General features: G+C 42.7%; 1 protein-coding gene across 2 annotated transcripts in view; it reads left to right on the forward strand.

Moving 5' to 3' along the window:
- Positions 1–1926: 1926 nt before the first annotated feature.
- SMARCD2 (SWI/SNF related BAF chromatin remodeling complex subunit D2) overlaps positions 1927–19478 on the forward strand; it is an 89116-nt gene continuing 71564 nt past the window's right edge. For both annotated transcript variants that reach the window (XR_012236877.1, XM_073607639.1), the window contains exon 1: positions 1927–2494. Coding sequence is in view for 1 of the 2 variants with exons in the window: in XM_073607639.1 (XP_073463740.1) it covers positions 2393–2494 (102 nt within the window). In the remaining variant the exon portion in view is untranslated. The remainder of the gene's footprint in view (positions 2495–19478) is intronic.

Below are 19478 nucleotides of genomic sequence, written 5' to 3' on the forward strand. Positions count from 1 at the left end.
TTTATTGTTATTGCTCAATTATTAGTTATTTTTATTTATTGTTATTGCTCAATTATTAGTTATTTTTATTTATTTATTGTTATTGCTCAATTATTACTTACTTTTATTTATTGTTATTGCTCAATTATTATTTATTTATGTATTTATTGTTATTGCTCAATTATTATTTATTTTTATTGCTCAATTATTATTTATTTTTATTTATTTATTGTTATTGCTCAATTATTATTTATTTTTATTTATTTATTGTTATTGGCCAATTATTATTTATTTTTATTTATTGTTATTGCTCAATTATTATTTATTTTTATTTATTTATTGTTATTGGTCGATTATTATTTATTTTTATTTATTTATTGTTATTGCTCAATTATTATTTATTTATTTATTATTATTGCTCAATTATTATTTATTTTTATTTATTGTTATTGGTCAAATATTATTTATTTTTATTTATTTATTGTTATTGCTCAATTGTTATTTTTATTTATTTATTTATTGTTATTGCTCAATTATTATTTATTTTTATTTATTTATTTATTGTTATTGCTCAATTATTATTTATTTATTGTTATTGGTCAATTATTATTTATTTATTTATTGTTATTGGTCAATTATTATTATTGGTCAATTATTATTTATTTTTATTTATTTATTTATTGTTATTGGTCAATTATTATTTATTTTTATTTATTTATTGTTATTGGTCAATTATTATTTATTTTTATTTATTTATGTATTGTTATTGGTCAATTGCTATTTATTTTTATTTATTTATTGTTCTTGGTCAATTATTATTTATTTATTGTTCTTGGTCAATTATTATTTATTTATTGTTATTGGTCAATTATTATTTATTTATTGTTATTGGTCAATTATTATTTATTTGTATTTTTTTTTTACTGTTATTGGTCAATTATTATTTATTTATTGTTATTGGTCAATTATTATTTATTTTTTTATTGTTATTGGTCAATTATTATTTATTTTTATTTATTTATTGTTATTGGTCAATTATTATTTATTGTTATTGGTCAATCTGCGGCACAGTAAAAACAGACTTATAAACCCCTGCAAATTGCCATCATATAATTACATTTCTAGTATAATTGTAATTTCCCAGTGTTATAAATCACTTACTTGCAAACACAATACTGCAGAAAAAAAAAGAGATTCTTACACATCCGAAAACTGAAAGCTACAGTATAGAATTGAGAAGAGTGAGTCTCAGAATGTATGTGGGAGTCAAGCAGTGACAACACAAGAGATAGATGTTATCATAGTGAAATGCACACAATTGCAGGGGGCACACAGCACAATTGCAGGGGGCACACAGCACAATTGCAGGGGGCACACAGCACAATTGCAGGGGGCACACACACACCTCTCCCAGCAATCAGAAGCAGCACTATAGAGGTGAGATCAGAAGCAGATCAAAGTCTGCTGAGCACATGGAACAGAAAATAAGGGAAGGAGCAGAGAAGGGGGTTAGAGGGCAGGCACAGGGTGGAGTGACAGATAACAGAGAACACACACAAGACAACTAGAGGCAGAACGAACTGCAGGAGAAGGAGGGAGGCAGAAGATGAGTGTAGGGGGGGGGGGAGAGATGAAAAGCCTTCACAGATGACAGATGACTGAGCAAGAAGAGGGCAGACACAGAAATAGGTGTGGCAGAAATAAGGGAGGGGGGTGGAGAGAGGGCTGGGTAAGATGAAAGAACACAGTGAGAGAGAGGAGGTGACCAAGGGAGGGTGACACTAAAAAGAGGGAGGAGAGAGATAAGGAAAGGAGGAGAGGGAGGGCAGAGATGAGATGGGAGGCTTGTTGCAAAACAGCTCTCTGGAAGTGATGACACCAACAGAAAAACCTTCCAATAACTTCCTATGAAAGCAACAGCAGTAAGGAAGAACTTGCACAGCACAAGTTTCCCAGTGGGGGTGGGGGGTGGGGGGGGGAGCTGCACTGCACATACTGTAGACACAGGAGGAGGGTGCAGGGTATGAGAAGAGACCTGAACTGTACAGGAGATACATATAGGAAGTGGCTGGACTAAGAAGAAGAGAAAGGACTGCACAAAGCTTACACATCGGAGGTGGTTGGACCCAGGACTGACTTACAGGACAGGCTGTGGACTGAGCTTTACATCTATATACAGAAGTTGGATTACTCACTTGAACAGAAGGTAGTAGTAGTAGTTACACACTGTGTGTAGGGGGGGGGGGGGAAGTTCCAGGAAGAAGAGAAGGGTGCCAGCATTACACCCAACAAAAAAAAGTTGCAGAAAAGGAGAGGCAAAGTTGAGGGGTCTACCCGGAGATCTCCAACACTTTCCAGGACTTTCACCAAAAGTGACCAAGAAGTCCATTGACAGGAGGAGCGCCCCTTTATTATGTCCACAAGGGGTGGTCTGCCTCCCCCTCTTGGAAACCAAATGCATATGATGAGAGGACCAAATCCGGGCTTATACCGACCCCCGCCGGGACCTTATCAGGTAATCTGCACAATGTACCGTCATTATTAATGATTAAATATTCAAATTGCACCAATAGCTGCCGAATAAGGTAAGGCGCTAACAATAAACGTATAGGAGATGGGAATGAGATTCTAGTCCCAAACCTTTTATTTTTACTTATAGGACAAGCTTATTATTTCTTGCCAAATTTGTTTATTGATTTTGAAAATATAAACATTGGTACAATTAACAAAATATTGATTGCATTAAATGGTAGCATTAGTTGAATTTACATATCAGATCTTAGTATTTCTTGTAGTTACAAGCAAGGTTATTATTTCTAATGCTTTGCAATATGCTGATATTAATTAACCCGGAATTTATATTTATTTACATCCAATGTGTTATCTATTTTTTTTTAACCAATGACGTGTGAGCAATAATATCTTCATTATTTTTCTAACGACCCCCCCAAGTCACGCAGACCAAATTATTTCCCAAAATGATTTCATATAAAGCAGTTTAAGTAATGTATATCTGCGTTGACATTATACAGAAAATGTATAATCATAATCACCAATATTAACCGCTTGCCGACCAGCCGTCGTCATTATACTGCGGCAAGGTGGCACGATCCCGCAAATCGCCGAAGCTGTACGTCGGCTCAGGGAATCGCTATTGTGCGCAGTCCCATTGGCCAGCAGGGGGAACCAATTAGCGGGTCCGGCAGACTCGATGTCGGCCGGCAACCCACAATCCTTCCCCGCAGTGACAGAACAAGGCAGATCTCCGTTCTGACAGGGGGGATCGCACAGATCCTGTCTCTCTGCTATGCAGGAAGATGGATCTGTGTGTTTCCCCAGTCACATCGTCCCAGCATTTAACCCGTCCTTGATGTTAACCCCTTCCCTGCCAGTGTCATTAGTACAATGTCCGTGCATATTTTTAGCACTGATCACTGTAATAATGTCACTGGTTCAAAAATGACAGTGTATGTGCGGGTGGGCGGTCCGGAAGTGGTTAAATAAACGCTGAATTACTAAATGCGCCTGGCGTTTATGAGCGTTTAACAGCATTCAATTTTTTTTTTGTGCTTGGAATTCCCACTCCTGAATGCGATTTTAGGGTGTTTCAAAAACTGCCTATAAACTCCTCTGCTGATAAACTGCTAAAAGCATCCATGTATGCATGTACACTTAGGATAACATAGAGGGGAGTTTAAGGGCAGAAAAAAAAAAACGCCCAAACTCTAAACGTTAGTTTAACGGTAGCAGTGTGCAGGAGGCCTAACACTCACTAAACTACTGTAGATCAAGACCTGATCTAACTATTTTTTTTTTTGTACAGAGGTTTACCTCTAGGCCACATATGTCAAACACAACACCTGCAGTGTGGCCCTCACCTCCAGGGGGAGGGGTGGAGGTGAGATGTGGACAGCCTGTGACAGAGAGCTGAATCCTGCACTCTGTGCATAGAACACCCCTAAACCCTGCACTCTGTATGTAGCCCAGCCCACTCCTCAACACTGCACTCTGCACACAGACCACCCCTCAACTCTACACTCTGTACATAGAGCACCCCTGAACTCGGCACTCTGTACATAGGGCACCCCTGAACTCTGTACACAGGGCACCCCTAAACTCTGTACACAGCGCACCCCTGAACTCTGCACTCTGTACACAGCACACCCCTGAACTCTGCACTCTGTATGTAGCCCACTACTCAACACTGCACTCTGCACACAGACCACCCCTGAACTCTACACTCTGTACATAGGGCACCCCTGAATTCAGCACTCTGTACATAGCGCACCCCTGAACTCTGTACATAGCGCACCCCTGATCTCTGTATATAGCGCACCCCTATACTCTGCACTCGGTACATAGCACACCCCTGAACTCTGCACTCGGTACATAGCGCACCCCTGAACTCTATGTAGCCCACTCCTCAACACTGCAATCTGCATGAAGCACACCCCTGAACTCTGCACTCTGTACACAGCGCATCCCTGAACTCTGCACTCTGTACATAGCGCACCCCTAAACCCTGTACATAACACACCCCTGAACTCTGTATATAGCGCACCCCTTTACTCTGCACTCGGTATATAGCGCACCCCTGAACTCTATGTAGCCCACTCCTCAACACTGCACTCTGCATGAAGCACACCCCTGAACTCGGCACTCTGTACACAGTGCACCCCTGAACTCTGTACATAGCACACCCCTGAACTCTGTACATAGCGCACCCCTGAACTCTGTACATAGCGCACCCCTTTACTCTGCACTCGGTACATAGCACACCCCTGAACTCTGCACTGGGTACATAGCGCACCCCTGAACTCTATGTAGCCCACTCCTCAACACTGCAATCTGCATGAAGCACACCCCTGAACTCTGCACTCTGTACACAGCGCATCCCTGAACTCTGCACTCTGTACATAGCGCACCCCTAAACTCTGTACATAACACACCCCTGAACTCTGTATATAGCGCACCCCTTTACTCTGCACTCGGTACATAGCGCACCCCTGAACTCTATGTAGCCCACTCCTCAACACTGCACTCTGCATGAAGCACACCCCTGAACTCGGCACTCTGTACACAGTGCATCCCTGAACTCCGCACTCTGTACATAGCGCACCCCTAAACTCTGTACATAGCACACCCCTGAACTCTGTACATAGCGCACCCCTTTACTCTGCAACCCTGAACTCTGCACTTGGTACATAGCGCACCCCTGAACTCTGAACTCGGTACATAGCGCACCCCTGAACTCTAAACTCGGTACATAGCGCACCCCTGAACTCCGAACATAAACACACTCCGAGTATTTATTTGCCCTTAAAGATCATACCAATGTAAGTAATTTGGCAATTTGGCCACAACCTCCATTCGATGCAGTTCGGCGATGGGGGGGGGGCTTGTTGAGCTCCTGCAACTTTTCTCTGAGAAAAAAAAGCCCTGCATAAATTTATATAGTCTTACAGATACAACCAGCCCTTTGAGGACAACAATAATACTGATGCAGCCCACAACAATGAAACTGAGCTTGACACCTGTGCTCTAGAGAAGTAGGAAAAGATACAATGTATCTTGTCCTCTTCACAGAGGAGAAACAACACAGGGGGAAGGGGGGGGGGGGTCATTACACTGTCAGTCAAGGTCAATGTGAGTGGCTAATCACAACAGTCACATGATTGGGATCTGGTTTTAGTACAAGACTAGGAGCTGTCACTGACAGCTCGGTCTCAGTGCTGGGAGTATGCCATCAAGCACACTTCCAGCACAAACACCTGAACACATATATGCAGTGCCCAGGAATAAAGTCCACTTCCTGGACACCTTATATACGTGCTACACGGTTGTAAACGGGTTAAGGGTGCATCCACACCAGGTGTGGCAGCTATTTCAGTGCAAAGCACACCGTAAGACAAGGTAAAATGCCTGGTCTTATACCTGTCCAGTTCCCACCACCGTGTATGCAGTGGTGTGTACAGGAAAAGGAGTACGGCAAACCATATTTTTTTCCAGCACAGTAGGAGGCAATCCATCACCTTGCATCACGCGGCAGCCAATACAACACAAAGAAATATTACCGTCTAACGTTTCAATAAACTTTGTTTAAGAAAACAAATTTGGAAATGTGGCAGTCACCCCATTACATCCTGGAATGCAGTGGCTGGTGTGAATAGACCCTCATGTGAAAGGTTATGTAAGATTTTAGGGATTGGGTTTACATATACAGTATATTGAAAATGAAGCTTTCCTTTCTTGGGATTCCATTAACCAGCTACAGTATCTCACAAAAGTCAGTACACCCCTCACATTTTTGTAAATATTTTATTATATCTTTTCATGTGACAACACTGAAGAAATGACACTTTGCTACAATGTAAAGTAGTGAGTGTACGGCTTGTATAACAGCGTAAATTTACTGCCCCCTCAAAATAACTCAACACACAGCCATTAATGTCTAAACCGCTGGCAACAAAAGTGAGTACACCCCTAAGTGAAAATGTCCAAATTGGGCCCAAAGTGTCAATATTTTGTGTGGCCACCATTATTTTCCAGCACTGCCTTAACCCTCTTGGGTATGGAGTTTACCAGAGCTTCACAGGTTGCCACTGGAGTCCTCTTCCACTTCTCCATGACAACATCATGGAGCTGGTGGATGTTAGAGACCTTGCGCTCCTCCACCTTCTGTTTGAGGATGCTCCGCAGATGCTTAATAGGGTTTAGGTCTGGAGACATGCTTGGCTGGTCCATCACCTTTACCCTCAGCTTCTTTAGCAAGGCAGTGGTCATCTTGGAGGTGTGTTTGGGATCGTTATCATGTTAGGATACTGCCCTGCGGCTCAGTCTCCGAAGGGAGAGGATATTGCTCTGCTTAAGTATGTCTCAGCTCAGTTTCAGGGTCTTGGCAATCTTTTTATAGTCTAGGCCAGCTTTATGTAGAGCAACAATTCTTTTTTTCAGATCTTTAGAAAGCTCTTTGCCATGAGGTGCCATGTTGAACTTTCAGTGACCAGTATGAGAGAGTTTCACACCTGAGACTTTGTAACGCTAACAAGTCACATGACACCAGGGAGGGAAAATGGTTAATTGGGCCCAAGTTGGACATTTTCACTTAGGGGTGTACTCACTTTTGTTGCCAGCGGTTTAGACATTAATGGTGTGTGTTGAGTTATTTTGAGGGAACAGCAAATTTACACTGTTATACAAGCTGTACACTCACTACTTTACATTGTAGCAAAGTGTCATTTCTTCAGTGTTGTCAAATGAAAAGATATAATAAAATATTTACAAAAATGTGAGGGGTGTACTCACTTTTGTGAGATACTGTATATCCAACAATCCTAATGTATCAACTCTGTATAGCTCTATGAAACAGAACCAATCTATATTTTCAATTTTCAGCCTATAGTGGCGTGACTGGAAGTGTCTAGGTGTTGAATATGTAGCCTTTGAGGGAGGATTATCCATAAACCAAAAGCTAGAAGCAAACACATTGATTTGACTGGAGAGCAGTGGTGCTGAGCAGGCCTTTGTTTGATGCATGTGTCTGAACTTGCCTTGGCAGGTTTGGGATGTTGTAATGGTCTGTAGACAGACTCTGAAGCGGCAAAGTAGTCAAAATAAGTATATACTTTTATACCTCTACTAATTAACTCTACAAAGTATTATAAGGGGATTTGTAACTTAGGGCAAAGAATATTATATATATTTTTGCTGTTGTAAATAAGCAGTTATTAATTTGCATTACGACTATAAGCATACAGTTGAAATACATATATAGGAACTGTCTTATCTGACAAAAGATTAGTTACTCTGTACAGCCAATCTAATGATCCAGGCTCCCCTGACAGGTACAGGTAAGTTATGTCCCTTTCCTCCAAAAGCTTGATCACCAACCCACCCTCACCTCGCTGACTGGACAATGAAGTAGCATTACCCCACATGCGATGGTATGGCTGATATCACATCGCATTCGGACCAAACTCGCACAGGACCCTTTTTTTGGTCCGCACCAGAATCGGATTGCATGGCTGTTCACACCCATGCGATCCGATTCATGTCCGAACTGTCAGTTCGCAGTGCGATATGCGAGCTGAAATGGGGGTGTCATTAACAATGTATTGACACTCCTGGCAGTTCGCATATGACAGTGTGAACTGCTGTGCGGGTCGGGTGCGATGCTGGAACCCGCAGTGGATTCTCAGGGTTCCCGCATCGCACAAGTGTGAACCGAGCCTTACTATCCAAAGTTAAAACAACAAGGGCAGAAGATTTAATAGATGGAAAAATGAAAAAAATTACTAAAGGTCCGCTTTAATGATTGTTAACGATCAAAGTTAGCTTTAGGCAGACATCATCTGCCATACTAACAATAATAGGATTTTTTACTCTCATTTTCTTGGGAGTCTATTAAGGCAGTGGTTCTCATCCCTGTCCTCAAGTACCCCCAACAGGCCATGTTTTGGGAATTTCTCTTAGATAAAATAGCTGTCCAAAATACCAAGCCATTGACTCTGATTTAAAGCACTTGTGCAAGATAACAGAAAACCTGCAAACATGACCTATTGGGTGTACTTGAGGACAGTGATGAGAACCACTACATTAAAGTGGTTGTAAACCCTTACAGAGCACTTTTACCTACAGGTAAGCCTAGATTAAGGCTTACCTGTAGGTGCAAGAAATATCTTCTAAACCTACATGGTTTAGGAGACTTTTCCAAAAGACAGGCACCAATGTCTATGGCGCATGCGCCGTAGACAACGGTGCGCAGGCGCACTGAGTGTGCCGTCTCTAACGGCGATCATGCCGTTAGTGGCGGCTCCAGCGCGGGAGTGACATCATCGCGGCTCCGGTCAATCACAGCATACCCGGAAAGAAGAAGGACGCTTCGTAGGAGAAGGGACAGCGGTGACATTGCAGGCTCCCTTGTCAGGTAAGTGACACATAATGGGCTACTATGCGATGCATAGTAGCCCATTATGCTTTACCTTTGCTGGGAAACAAAGAGGAAGTAAACTCATCAGGGTTTCCTTCCGCTTTAAGGGACACAGGGGTTCAGATGCAGTCGAGTAATATTGCCACCTACAGGAGGATGTGAACACTGGCAACAACTAAATATGTGGGAAGGCCCAGGATAACTCCAGTACGTCTCCTTTTTGTAGTAAGAAGTGGTTGGAGTAAGAACATAAACAAAAAGGGGTGGAATCTGTGTCCTTCAATAGGTTCCCAGAAAGTAAGTACAAAATTCCTATTTTCTTTCTCTTCCTTTGAGGGACACAGAAATTCAGATACAGTCAGCGTGTACAAAAGCAGTCCAACTGAGGGGTGGGCAACTTAACAACAACCACTGACTAATACCAATTAGACTACCCACGCTCCAAGAGCTACCTGCAAAAGCAACACCTGCAACTGAACCTAGGCAAGGGGAACCCACTAACAAAACCAGAGTGAGAGCACAGAGATTCAAACTGAAGCCCAGACCAGGATAGAAAATGTCGCTGTCAAGTGGGGATGACTCCATTTGGAAGGGAACACCAACCTGAAACAGCGAGAAGTTGATAAACCCAAACCCACCAGAAACAGGTGGAACAACAATGACTTCACATGTACAGAAGAAAAGATCCACAACTTGATGAGGTCAACAAGAAATCAGGCAACGCCCTTGAAAGGAACAGGTCCCATAGGGGAACCTAAATTAAAAAAGAAGAAGTCTTGGTGAAAAGACCAGCTTAAGCCTTTCATTCCTGACAGCTAGGGTCATGGGACAAGATAGTCAAAAGTGATTGTCTGGCCAATCACCTGACAGGCCATGCAAGCAGGCCATGAAATGAAATGGAATTGTAACACTGCAGGTCAGCAGGTATTTGGTCAATGTTGGCATGGTGCACATCTTGATGCTTAGCTTGTTTGCACAACCTAGAGCTAGCCATTAAAATGTCAGTCCAAAACAGTTATTTATGTTTTTTTGGTAGATGCTCGAGCGTTGAAACACAACTAAACCAAACTTGACCAATGTAACTATGTTTAAAATATCCATACCTGGAATTCCCCTTTAACTAGTTCTTCCCTTTGGACATACTACATACATACAAAGAGTGAACTGTTAATCACAAGCTAATGGCTGCTGTAGCAGCCATCAGCTTGTGTAGGGTTTTCTTCAGCCGCCTCCTGACTTCAAAGTGAAAGTGATGTGGCGGCTGTAAAAGTGACAGCGAGGCAGAGTGTGATTGCCGGGCTCTCCGGCTGCTCATACTGGGGCCCCAGGACCAAAACCACCGGTTTCAGGATGGAGAGTGATGTGAGAGCGAGGCATATCCATGCCAACTGGTTAAAAGAAAAAACTTTCAAACAACATTTGTGAAGTCATCTAATGCAGTGGTCATCAACCCTGTCCTCAGGGCCCACTAACAGGCCAGGCTTTATGTATTACCTTGGGGAGATGCAGACTAGAATACTGCAATCACTGAGCAGCAAATGATATCACCTGTGATGTATTTCAGTTATCTTGCAAACCTGGCCTGTTAGTGGGCCCTGAGGACAGGGTTGATGATCACTGATGTATGTACTGATAATTTTTTTTTTACTACTGTTTGTACCAATATTTGTACGGTAGTTAGTTTGAAAATCTATTAGTGTATGGCCAGCTTTACTCTCTTTATTTGTCCTTTGACCATTGTCTCCGGGACTGAAACTGAGGGAGCATGCAAAATTTGAAGTTGTTGCCAAAGCAGGAGACATTTTCACCTGGTGATCCTGCCAGAAACACACGTGCTGACCTGGGGTGACAACACTCACAAACAGACTGTATTACAGAAAGAGCAGTGTTGCCACCCAAGGGCAGGAAATGTGATAGGACTACAAAACAACTCCCCTTCCCCTTGACACCACAATATAGTGGGAAGTGTTTAGTATACAGAGAGAGTCACGGCTCTCTGCTCTGAACTGAGGAGAGAACTGAGCGATCAGTGGTGCAGAGCCGGCAGGGGACAGATGTAGCATTGGAGCTGGAGTGCCCTTCCGTTCTGCGCATGCGCGGGCACTTTTCGGCGGTGGGCACATATTGACAGAACACCTGCAAGGGACAGCTGCAGCATCTCACTGATGCTGCAGCATAGAGGCGAGTATGTATGTATGTATGTATGTACAAGTCTTCTTTAAGTCCAACGTGAGTAGAAAAATAAGCTAACTAGCACAAGGAGAACGTGTATTGTAAATCTGTAAAAAAAGACTACAATTTGATTAAGATTATAGCTATATTATGAAAAGATTAGAATTTTAGAATATTAGAAAATGTACTCTGTATACCACAAGATGAATGTTACTTGATTTGCATAAAAAAATTCTATCTTTGCATCCCCCTGCCTTAAAGCAGAGTTCCACCCACTTTTACAACTTGGTCTCAAAGTAAATACCACCCCTCCACCCCTTGTTTTTTTCTTTCGTACCTTTTTTGAAGTACATAGGGGGTTATTTACTAAAGGTAAATCCACTTTGCACTACAAGTGCACTGCAGAGTGCACTTGAAATTACACTGAAAGTGCACTTGGAAGTAAAGTCGCTGTGGATCTGAGGGGGACATGCAAGGAAAATAGAAAACAGCATTTTGGCTTGCACATGATTGGATAATAAAATCAGCAGAGCTTCCCCTCATTTCAGATCTACCCCTCAGATTTACAGCGACTGCACTTCTAAGTGCACTTTCAGTGCAATTTCAAGTGCACTTTGCACTTGTAGTGCAAAGTGGATTTGCCTTTCGTAAATAACCCCAATAGTGTACTTCCGCCCTAGCTCGGCCAGCGTAATTTCCTCTTCTGCGACGAGCCCTCCTTCTTCTCACCCACTGCCTTCTGGGACCCGAGTGTTTCCCAGAAGATGAAGGGGCCATTCAGAAAGCGCTTCCCAACTCGCGCATGCAAAGTAGGAAACCGGCTGTGAAGCCTGAAGGCTCCACTGCCAGTCTCCCTTAGTTAAAATAGCGGCGCCTGCACCCGATCCGGTTGCACGGATCGGCCGGGGGGGGGGGGACATCGCAGGCTCCCTGTACAGGTAAGTGTCCTTATTAAAAGTCAGCAGCTACAGTGTTTGTAGCTGCTGACTTTTTAAAAAAATACCTTTTTTGAGGGTGGAACTCCGCTTTAAACTGATGCAGTGAAGTGAAGAGAGTCAGTACAGCGGGCCTTTGAGAGCTCACGTTAAGGTCCCCTATGTTATGCATTGGATATACATAATTTACGTTGCTCATATACAGTATCTTACATAAGTGAGTACACCCCTCACATTTTGAGCCACAGAGAAGCAATAAATAAGTGAAATCTCAGCCTTCAGTGCCAGGATGTCATATTAGCTACTACAGTATCTCACAAAAGTGAGTACGCCCCTGACATTTTTGTAACTATTTTATAATATCTTTTCATGTGACAACACTGAAGAAATGACACTTTGCTACAATGTAAAGTAGTGAGTGTACAGCTTGTATAACAGTGTAAATTTGCTGTCCCCGCAAAATAACTCAACACACAGCCATTAATGTCTAAACCTCTGGCAACAAAAATGAGTACACCCCTAAGTGAAAATGTCCAAATTGGGCCAAAAGTGTCAATATTTTGTGTGGCCACCATTATTTTCCAGCACTGCCTTAACTTTCTTGGGCATGGAGTTCACCAGAGCTTCACAGGTTGCCACTGGAGTCCTCTTCCACTCCTCCATGATGACATCACGGAGCTGGTGGATGTTAGAGACCTTTTGCTCCTCCACTTTCCGTTTGAGGATGCTCCACAGATGCTCAATAGGGTTTAGGTCTGGAGATATGCTTGGCCAGTCCATCACCTTTATCAGCAAGGCAGTGGTCATCTTGGAGATGTGTTTGGGGTCCTTACCATGTTTGAATACTGCCCTGCTTCTCAGTCTCCGAAGGGAGGGGATCATGCTCTGCTTCAGTATGTCACAGTACATGTTGGCATTTATAGTTCCCTCAATGAACTGTAGCTCCCCAATGCCGGCAGCACTCATGCAGCCCCATACCATGACACCCCCCACCACCATGCATACACACGGTCGCATTTTCCGACCAAAAGCTCTCATCAGAGTTTTGCTGGCGGCATTTCCAATCGTGTGTATGGGGCATGAGAGCGATAACACCAAATTTTACACACCTGCTCCCCATTCACACCGGAGACCTTGTAACACAAACGAGTCACATGACATTGGGGAAGGAAAATGGCTAATTGGGCCCAATTTGAACATTTTTACTTAGGGGTGTACTCACTTTTGTTGCCAGCGGTTTAGACATTAATGGCTGTGTGTTGAGTTATTTTGAGGGGACAGCAAATTTACTGTTATACAAGCTGTACACTCACTACTTTACATTGTAGCAAAGTGTCATTTCTTCAGTGTTGTCACATGAAAAGATATTATAAAATAGTTACAAAAATGTCAGGGGTGTAATCACTTTTGTGAGATACTGCAGTAGCTAATATGACATCCCGGCACTGAAGGCTGAGATTTCACTTATTTATTGCTTCTCTGTGGCTCAAAACCAAGGCTCTCATATGACTATCTCATGACACGGACAGGACAGGGTAGGGCCACCCACACAATTAACAATTGCTATGCTGAAAAGACAAACGCGCTCTGCGTCTCCAAAAGTGCATTACAAATAAAAGTGTATTTCTGCAATGCTGTGTGCAGCTTTGCTCTAACGCGTTCTGGCACAGTGACACTGGACTTGTCTCTAACTTTAGTGAAAGAGGCGTTATGTGTAAGAGCCGTTACCCAGAAAGCACTGCACAGCCTTTGAGAAGAATCTGGTCTTTCCGGCTAGGTGAGATATGCACGCTGTACACCTGAGTGGGGGGGAGGACTAAAGAAAGGAGGGGAGAAGAGATGCAAATACAAACATAAGTGAAAGAGAAAAGGAGGGAGGGAAGGAAGGGACTCAAGGGAAAGAAGGCAAGTGCATGCGTTGCAAGCACATTTACTCATCATACCTCCCATGAGTCAAACTATTATCTATGTTATTCCTTTAAATGTAGTTGTAGCATGGTTAACAGCAGACCCCCCCAAAAAAATAAAAAAATAAATAACAATCCTCATGAAGCACAGAAAGAAAATTAGAACCAAAAAATCTCATGTTTCTAGATAAACTGTGTGTATGTATAACAGTCACCTGCCTCCTGTTCGGATCAAAGTCTTTTAAATCACTTCCGTAAACAAGCCAGAGCTCTTTCCTATCTTAAAGTGAACCCATACTTTTAATTCTACTGCATTTTAACCCTTTCACTGCCAGGTCCGTATGGCCCTACAGCACTGCTTCCAGCTGGCCAGCTCCATACACCGTACAGACCTCATTCCTCCTTCTGCTATAAGTTCATGGTCACTTTGCTGACCATGAACCAGGGACGCGCAGTCAGGGGAGGGGAGGCTTCCATTAACATATAAATAAAAAAAAATGATCGCGTTTCGAGGGTCGTAGCTCGGCGACCTGGGGTCACAGACACCCCAAAGTGTGCGGCATATGGTCTGAGCACTGACAGGCTGACCCCCCCACCCCTTCAACCTCTGCAGCAATGCTGGCAGCACTCATACGTCTATTTCCCAAAGACAACCTCTGGATATGACGCTGAGCACGTGCACTCAACTTCTATGGTCGACCATGATGAGGCCTGTTCTGAGAGGAACCTGTCCTGTTAAACTGCTGTATGGTCTTGGCCACCGTGCTGCAGCTCAGTTTCAGGGTCTTGGCAATCTTCTTATAGCCTAGACCATCTTTATGTAGAGCAACAATTCTTTTTTTCAGATCCTCAGTGAGTTCTTTGCCATGAAGTGCCATGTTGAACTTCCAGTGACCAGTATGAGAGAGTAATGCCCCCTACATACGAGCGGAATTTCTGTCGGAAAAAACTTGGATGGTTTTTCCGACGGAATTCCGCTCAAGCTTGGCTTGCATACACATGGTCACACAAAAGTTCTCTGAACTTTCGACCGTCAAGAACACGGTGACGTACAACACTACGAAGAGCCGAGAAAATGAAGTTCAATGCTTCCGAGCATGCGTCAAATTGTTTCCGCACATGCATGGTTTTTTGTGCGTCACAAATGAACGCATTTTTGGATAGGAATTTTTTCCGACCAAAAAATAGAGGACCTGCTCTGAATCTTTTGCTAGCTGGAATTCCACCAGCAAAAGTCCGATGGAGCATACACACGGTCGCATTTTCCGACCAAAAGCTCATATCGGAGTTTTGCTGGCGGCATTTCCGATCATGTGTACGGGGCATGAGAGCAATAACACCAAATTTTACACACCTGCTCCCCATTCACACCGGAGACTTTGTAACACTAACAAGTCACATGACACCGGGGAGGGAAAATGGCTAATTGGGCCCAATTTGTACATTTTCACTTAGGGGTGTACTCACTTTTGTTGTCAGCGGTTGTTGAGTTATTTTGAGGGGACTGCAAATTTACACTGTTATACAAGCTTATTTGTCTGGGGGAATCTGATTGACTGCCTGCGTTCTGACGCGCGGGTTTTTAAGCATAAGCCAAATGGCTGAAGATGAAGATGAAATTTTTCATCTCACAGCGGTCGGCTATGCTGTGGGGGTTTATTCACTAAATGGTGATGTGGTTGTGTATCTGGCTCTGATTCTAGCAAGAGCCTCACCAGCCACTGACCTCACCACACTTCCCTGCCATGAACTTATAGAAAAAATTTTTAGCAGACCCTGCTGAAAAAAATAATAGCTCTGATTAGTGGCTAACAAGCTACTGATCAGAGCTATTCACCTAAAATGTCTCAAAAAAGAGACATTAGTCTGTTTAGAAAAAAAAGTAAAAATATAAAAAAAAAAATAATACAATTATAAAAAAATAATAAAAAAAAGAAACCTAGTAAGGGTAGATTTAGACATGCGTCTAAATCTCCCTTGCCGCTGAAGCCTGACCGCATTCGAATCGCGCTCCAGAGGCTAATGACAGGCGATGAGGATGCTATTCAACGCCTCCTCACCACCTGTTTTAACCCCATTTTTGCCAACAAATACCCGGCAACCGTGTGCATTGCACACGGTTGTGGGGCCTTTGCGCCATTTATTCAAACTTGAATGTGTAGCTTTCGGAAGGCGACATCACTACGTCAGGTCAACTGTGCTGCGGGTGCGAAGCATCGAGGCCGCAGCATTTAAGCACCCCCCTCAGCTGCCTATTGCAGCTTATGGGGGGTGGTTGGCGGGCAGCGGAAATGCAGCTCAATCATGCATTTTTGCTGCCCCCCAACTGCAAGTGTAAACAAGGCCTAAGGCCTCCTCGTTCACATGGGTCACACTAGTGAGGCCGTACTTAGCTGCACAGGGATGCACAGGTGTTCTGTGCATTGCCGTCCCATTGATGTTAATTGGGACACAGCAGCTGCATGGGAATGCACAGGTGTTGCATGCATTCCTGTGCAGGCAGTCCCATCCATATAAATTGAGATGCAGCGTCTCCATGAACACAGCCACTGTTCCCAACTTGACATCCATGTGGGTGCATGTCACTGAACTCACACTGTCTGCATTTGGGGCCATGCACCTATACCTGCACAGATGTCAGATCTGTCCTTGCAGCTGCTGAGTCTCAACTGACATTCATAGGACTAAAAAAGAAAAAGGAAATACAGCGCTGTGTAGGGTGAAGGTGTAAATAGCAGCCAAACAGCTAGGAATTTAGCAAGAATTTTGTAGGTTATGCCGTGTTTATGTGTGCAAATAGGGATTTTAGTGGGTTTTTTTTTTTGTGAAAATCAGTAACACCTTTTTTTTTTATTCTACTGGTCATGTGCGTTCAGAAAATATATGGATTGGGGGGCTTTTACAAACTCTGAAAGCTGTACGTGGAAAAATGAAAACCTCCAGATGTTTAGAGAAATTTTTGCATATGTTCGATTTTCACCATTTCGCAAAAAGGCAAAATTTAAAATTTACAAATATTTGTTATTTATGAACTCCATACATGTTAAACTTTTTTATTTAGTAGCATGAAATGTTATTTTAGTAGGAATGTTGTAAAAATTGCTGTGTTGGTATCTGCTAGTAATGTTTTTAGTGTATTTTTTGTGAAAATATTGTTTTGATAAACATTTGCACAAATATTGTGGGGTCTTATAAATCAGTAGGACTTTCTTTTTATTTTACAGGTCATGTGCTTTCAGAAAATATATGGTTGGGGGGGGGGTCTTTCACAAACTCTGTAAAGTGCCCAAAAAAGGGCCCAAAATACATCCCTGGGAATTACAGACCAGTTAGCCTAACATCAATAGTATGCAAGCTCTTGGAGGGGATGATAAGGGACTATATACAAGATTTTAGTAATGAGAACGGTATCGTTAGCAGTATTTAGTATGGATTGATGAAGAATCGTTCTTGCCAAACCAATCTATTAACCTTTTTTGAGGAGGTGAGTTGCCATTTAGCTAAAGGAAGGCCTGTAGGCATGGTGTATCTGGATTTTGCAGAAGCATTTGACACAGTTCCCCATAAACGTTTACTGTACAAAATAAGGTCAATTGGCATGGACCATAGGGTGAGTACATGGATTGAAAACTGGCTACAAGGGCGAGTTCAGAGGGTGGTGATAAATGGGGAGTACTCAGAATGGTCAGGGGTGGGTAGTGGGGTCCCCCAGGGTTCTGTGCTGGGACCAATCCCATTTAATTTTATTCATAAACGACCTGGAGGATGGGATAAACAATTAAATCTCTGTATTTGCGGACGATACTAAGCTAAGCAGGGCAATAACTTCTCCGCAGGATGTGGAAACCTTGCAAAAAGATCTGAACAAATTAATGGGATGGGCAAATACATGGCAAATGAGGTTTAATGTACAAAAATGTAAAATAATGCAGTTGGGTGGCAAAAATATGAATGCAATCTATACACTGGGGGAGAACCTCTGGGGGAATCTAGGATGGAAAAGGACCTGGGGGTCCTAGTAGATGATAGGCTCAGCAATGGCATGCAATGCCAAGCAGCTGCTAACAAAGCAAACAGAATATCGGCATGCATTAAAAAGGGGATCAACTCCAGAGATAAAACGATAATTCTCCCGCTCTACAAGACTCTGGTCCATCCACACTTGGAGTATGCTGTCCAGTTCTGGGCACCAGTCCTCAGGAAGGAAGTTCTGGACCTGGAGAGTCCAGAGAAGGGCAACAAAACCGGACCTTAGTTATGAGGAAAGGTTGCGAGTACTGAACTTGTTCTCTCTGTGAGAAGAGATGCTTGAGAGGGGATATGATTTCAATATACAAATACCGTACTGGTGACCCCACAATAGGGATAAAACTTTTCCGCAAAAGAGAATTTAATAAGACACGTGGCCATTCACTAACATATGAAGAATAGAGGTTTAACCTTAAACTACGTAGAGGGTTCTTTACTGTAAGAGCGGTTAGGATGTGGAATTCCCCTCCACAGGCGGTGGTCTCAGCAGGGGGCCAAAAAACGATTAAATGAACACCTGAATGACCGCAGCATACAGGGATATACAATGTAATACTGATATAAAATTACACACACACATGGGTTGGAGTTGATGGACTTGTGTCTTTTTTCAACCTCACCTACTATGTAACTATGTAACATTTCTGGATCTCCCCTACAAAATAGCATATTCTTACTTTTAGAGTTTAGGTACCAACACGTTGTAATCAGTCAAAGGCAACTAATGCCGCGTACACACAAGCAGACTTTACGAAGGACTAGGTCCGGACTCCGTCGGACAATTCAACCGTGTGTGGGCTTCAGCTGACTTTTTTTCCCCAAAAGTCCGACGGACGTAGAAATAAAACATGTTTCAAATCTTTCCGATGGACTCGAGTCCGGTCGAAAAGTCCGCTCGTCTGTATGCTAGTCCGAGGGACAAAAAACGACGCTAGGGCAGCTATTGGCTACTGGCTATCAACTTCCTTATTTTAGTCCGGTCGTACGTCATCACGTACAAATCCGTCAGACTTTGGTTGATCGTGTGTGGGCAAGTCCGTTCATTCGAAAGTCAGTCGGAAAGTCCGTCAAAAAAGTCCGCCGGACCTAGTCCGTCGAAAAGTCCGACCGTGTGTACAGGGCATTAGTGTGCTGTATGGTAAAATGACTTCTGCCATATCTCAAAATCTTCTTTACTAGAAATTTTAAGTAAAAAGATTTATGTCGGGACTCAAAATCTACTGAACGCCACCTGCATATAAACCGTATGTAAGTAACCGATTCCTCTCCATAAAATTTACATTTGCTATGATAAAACTTACATTTGTATGCATGTGATTCCAACTTCCAAGCAGAATTTCCATCTTTCTGGATATAAATCACATGGAAGAATTTAATTCACATTTACTTGTATTCAGTTCTCGTCAGTGTTTGGACACAATTCAAATTCTTGCTGTAGGGAAGAAAAAAAAAAAAATCACATATATCAGGGTAACATTTTATGGTCCACGTATATATTATTCTGAGTCATATTTCTAGAATAATTTG

This window comes from Aquarana catesbeiana, linkage group LG12 (assembly GCF_042186555.1).
Source record: "Aquarana catesbeiana isolate 2022-GZ linkage group LG12, ASM4218655v1, whole genome shotgun sequence".
NCBI classification, from domain to species: Eukaryota; Metazoa; Chordata; class Amphibia; order Anura; family Ranidae; genus Aquarana; species Aquarana catesbeiana.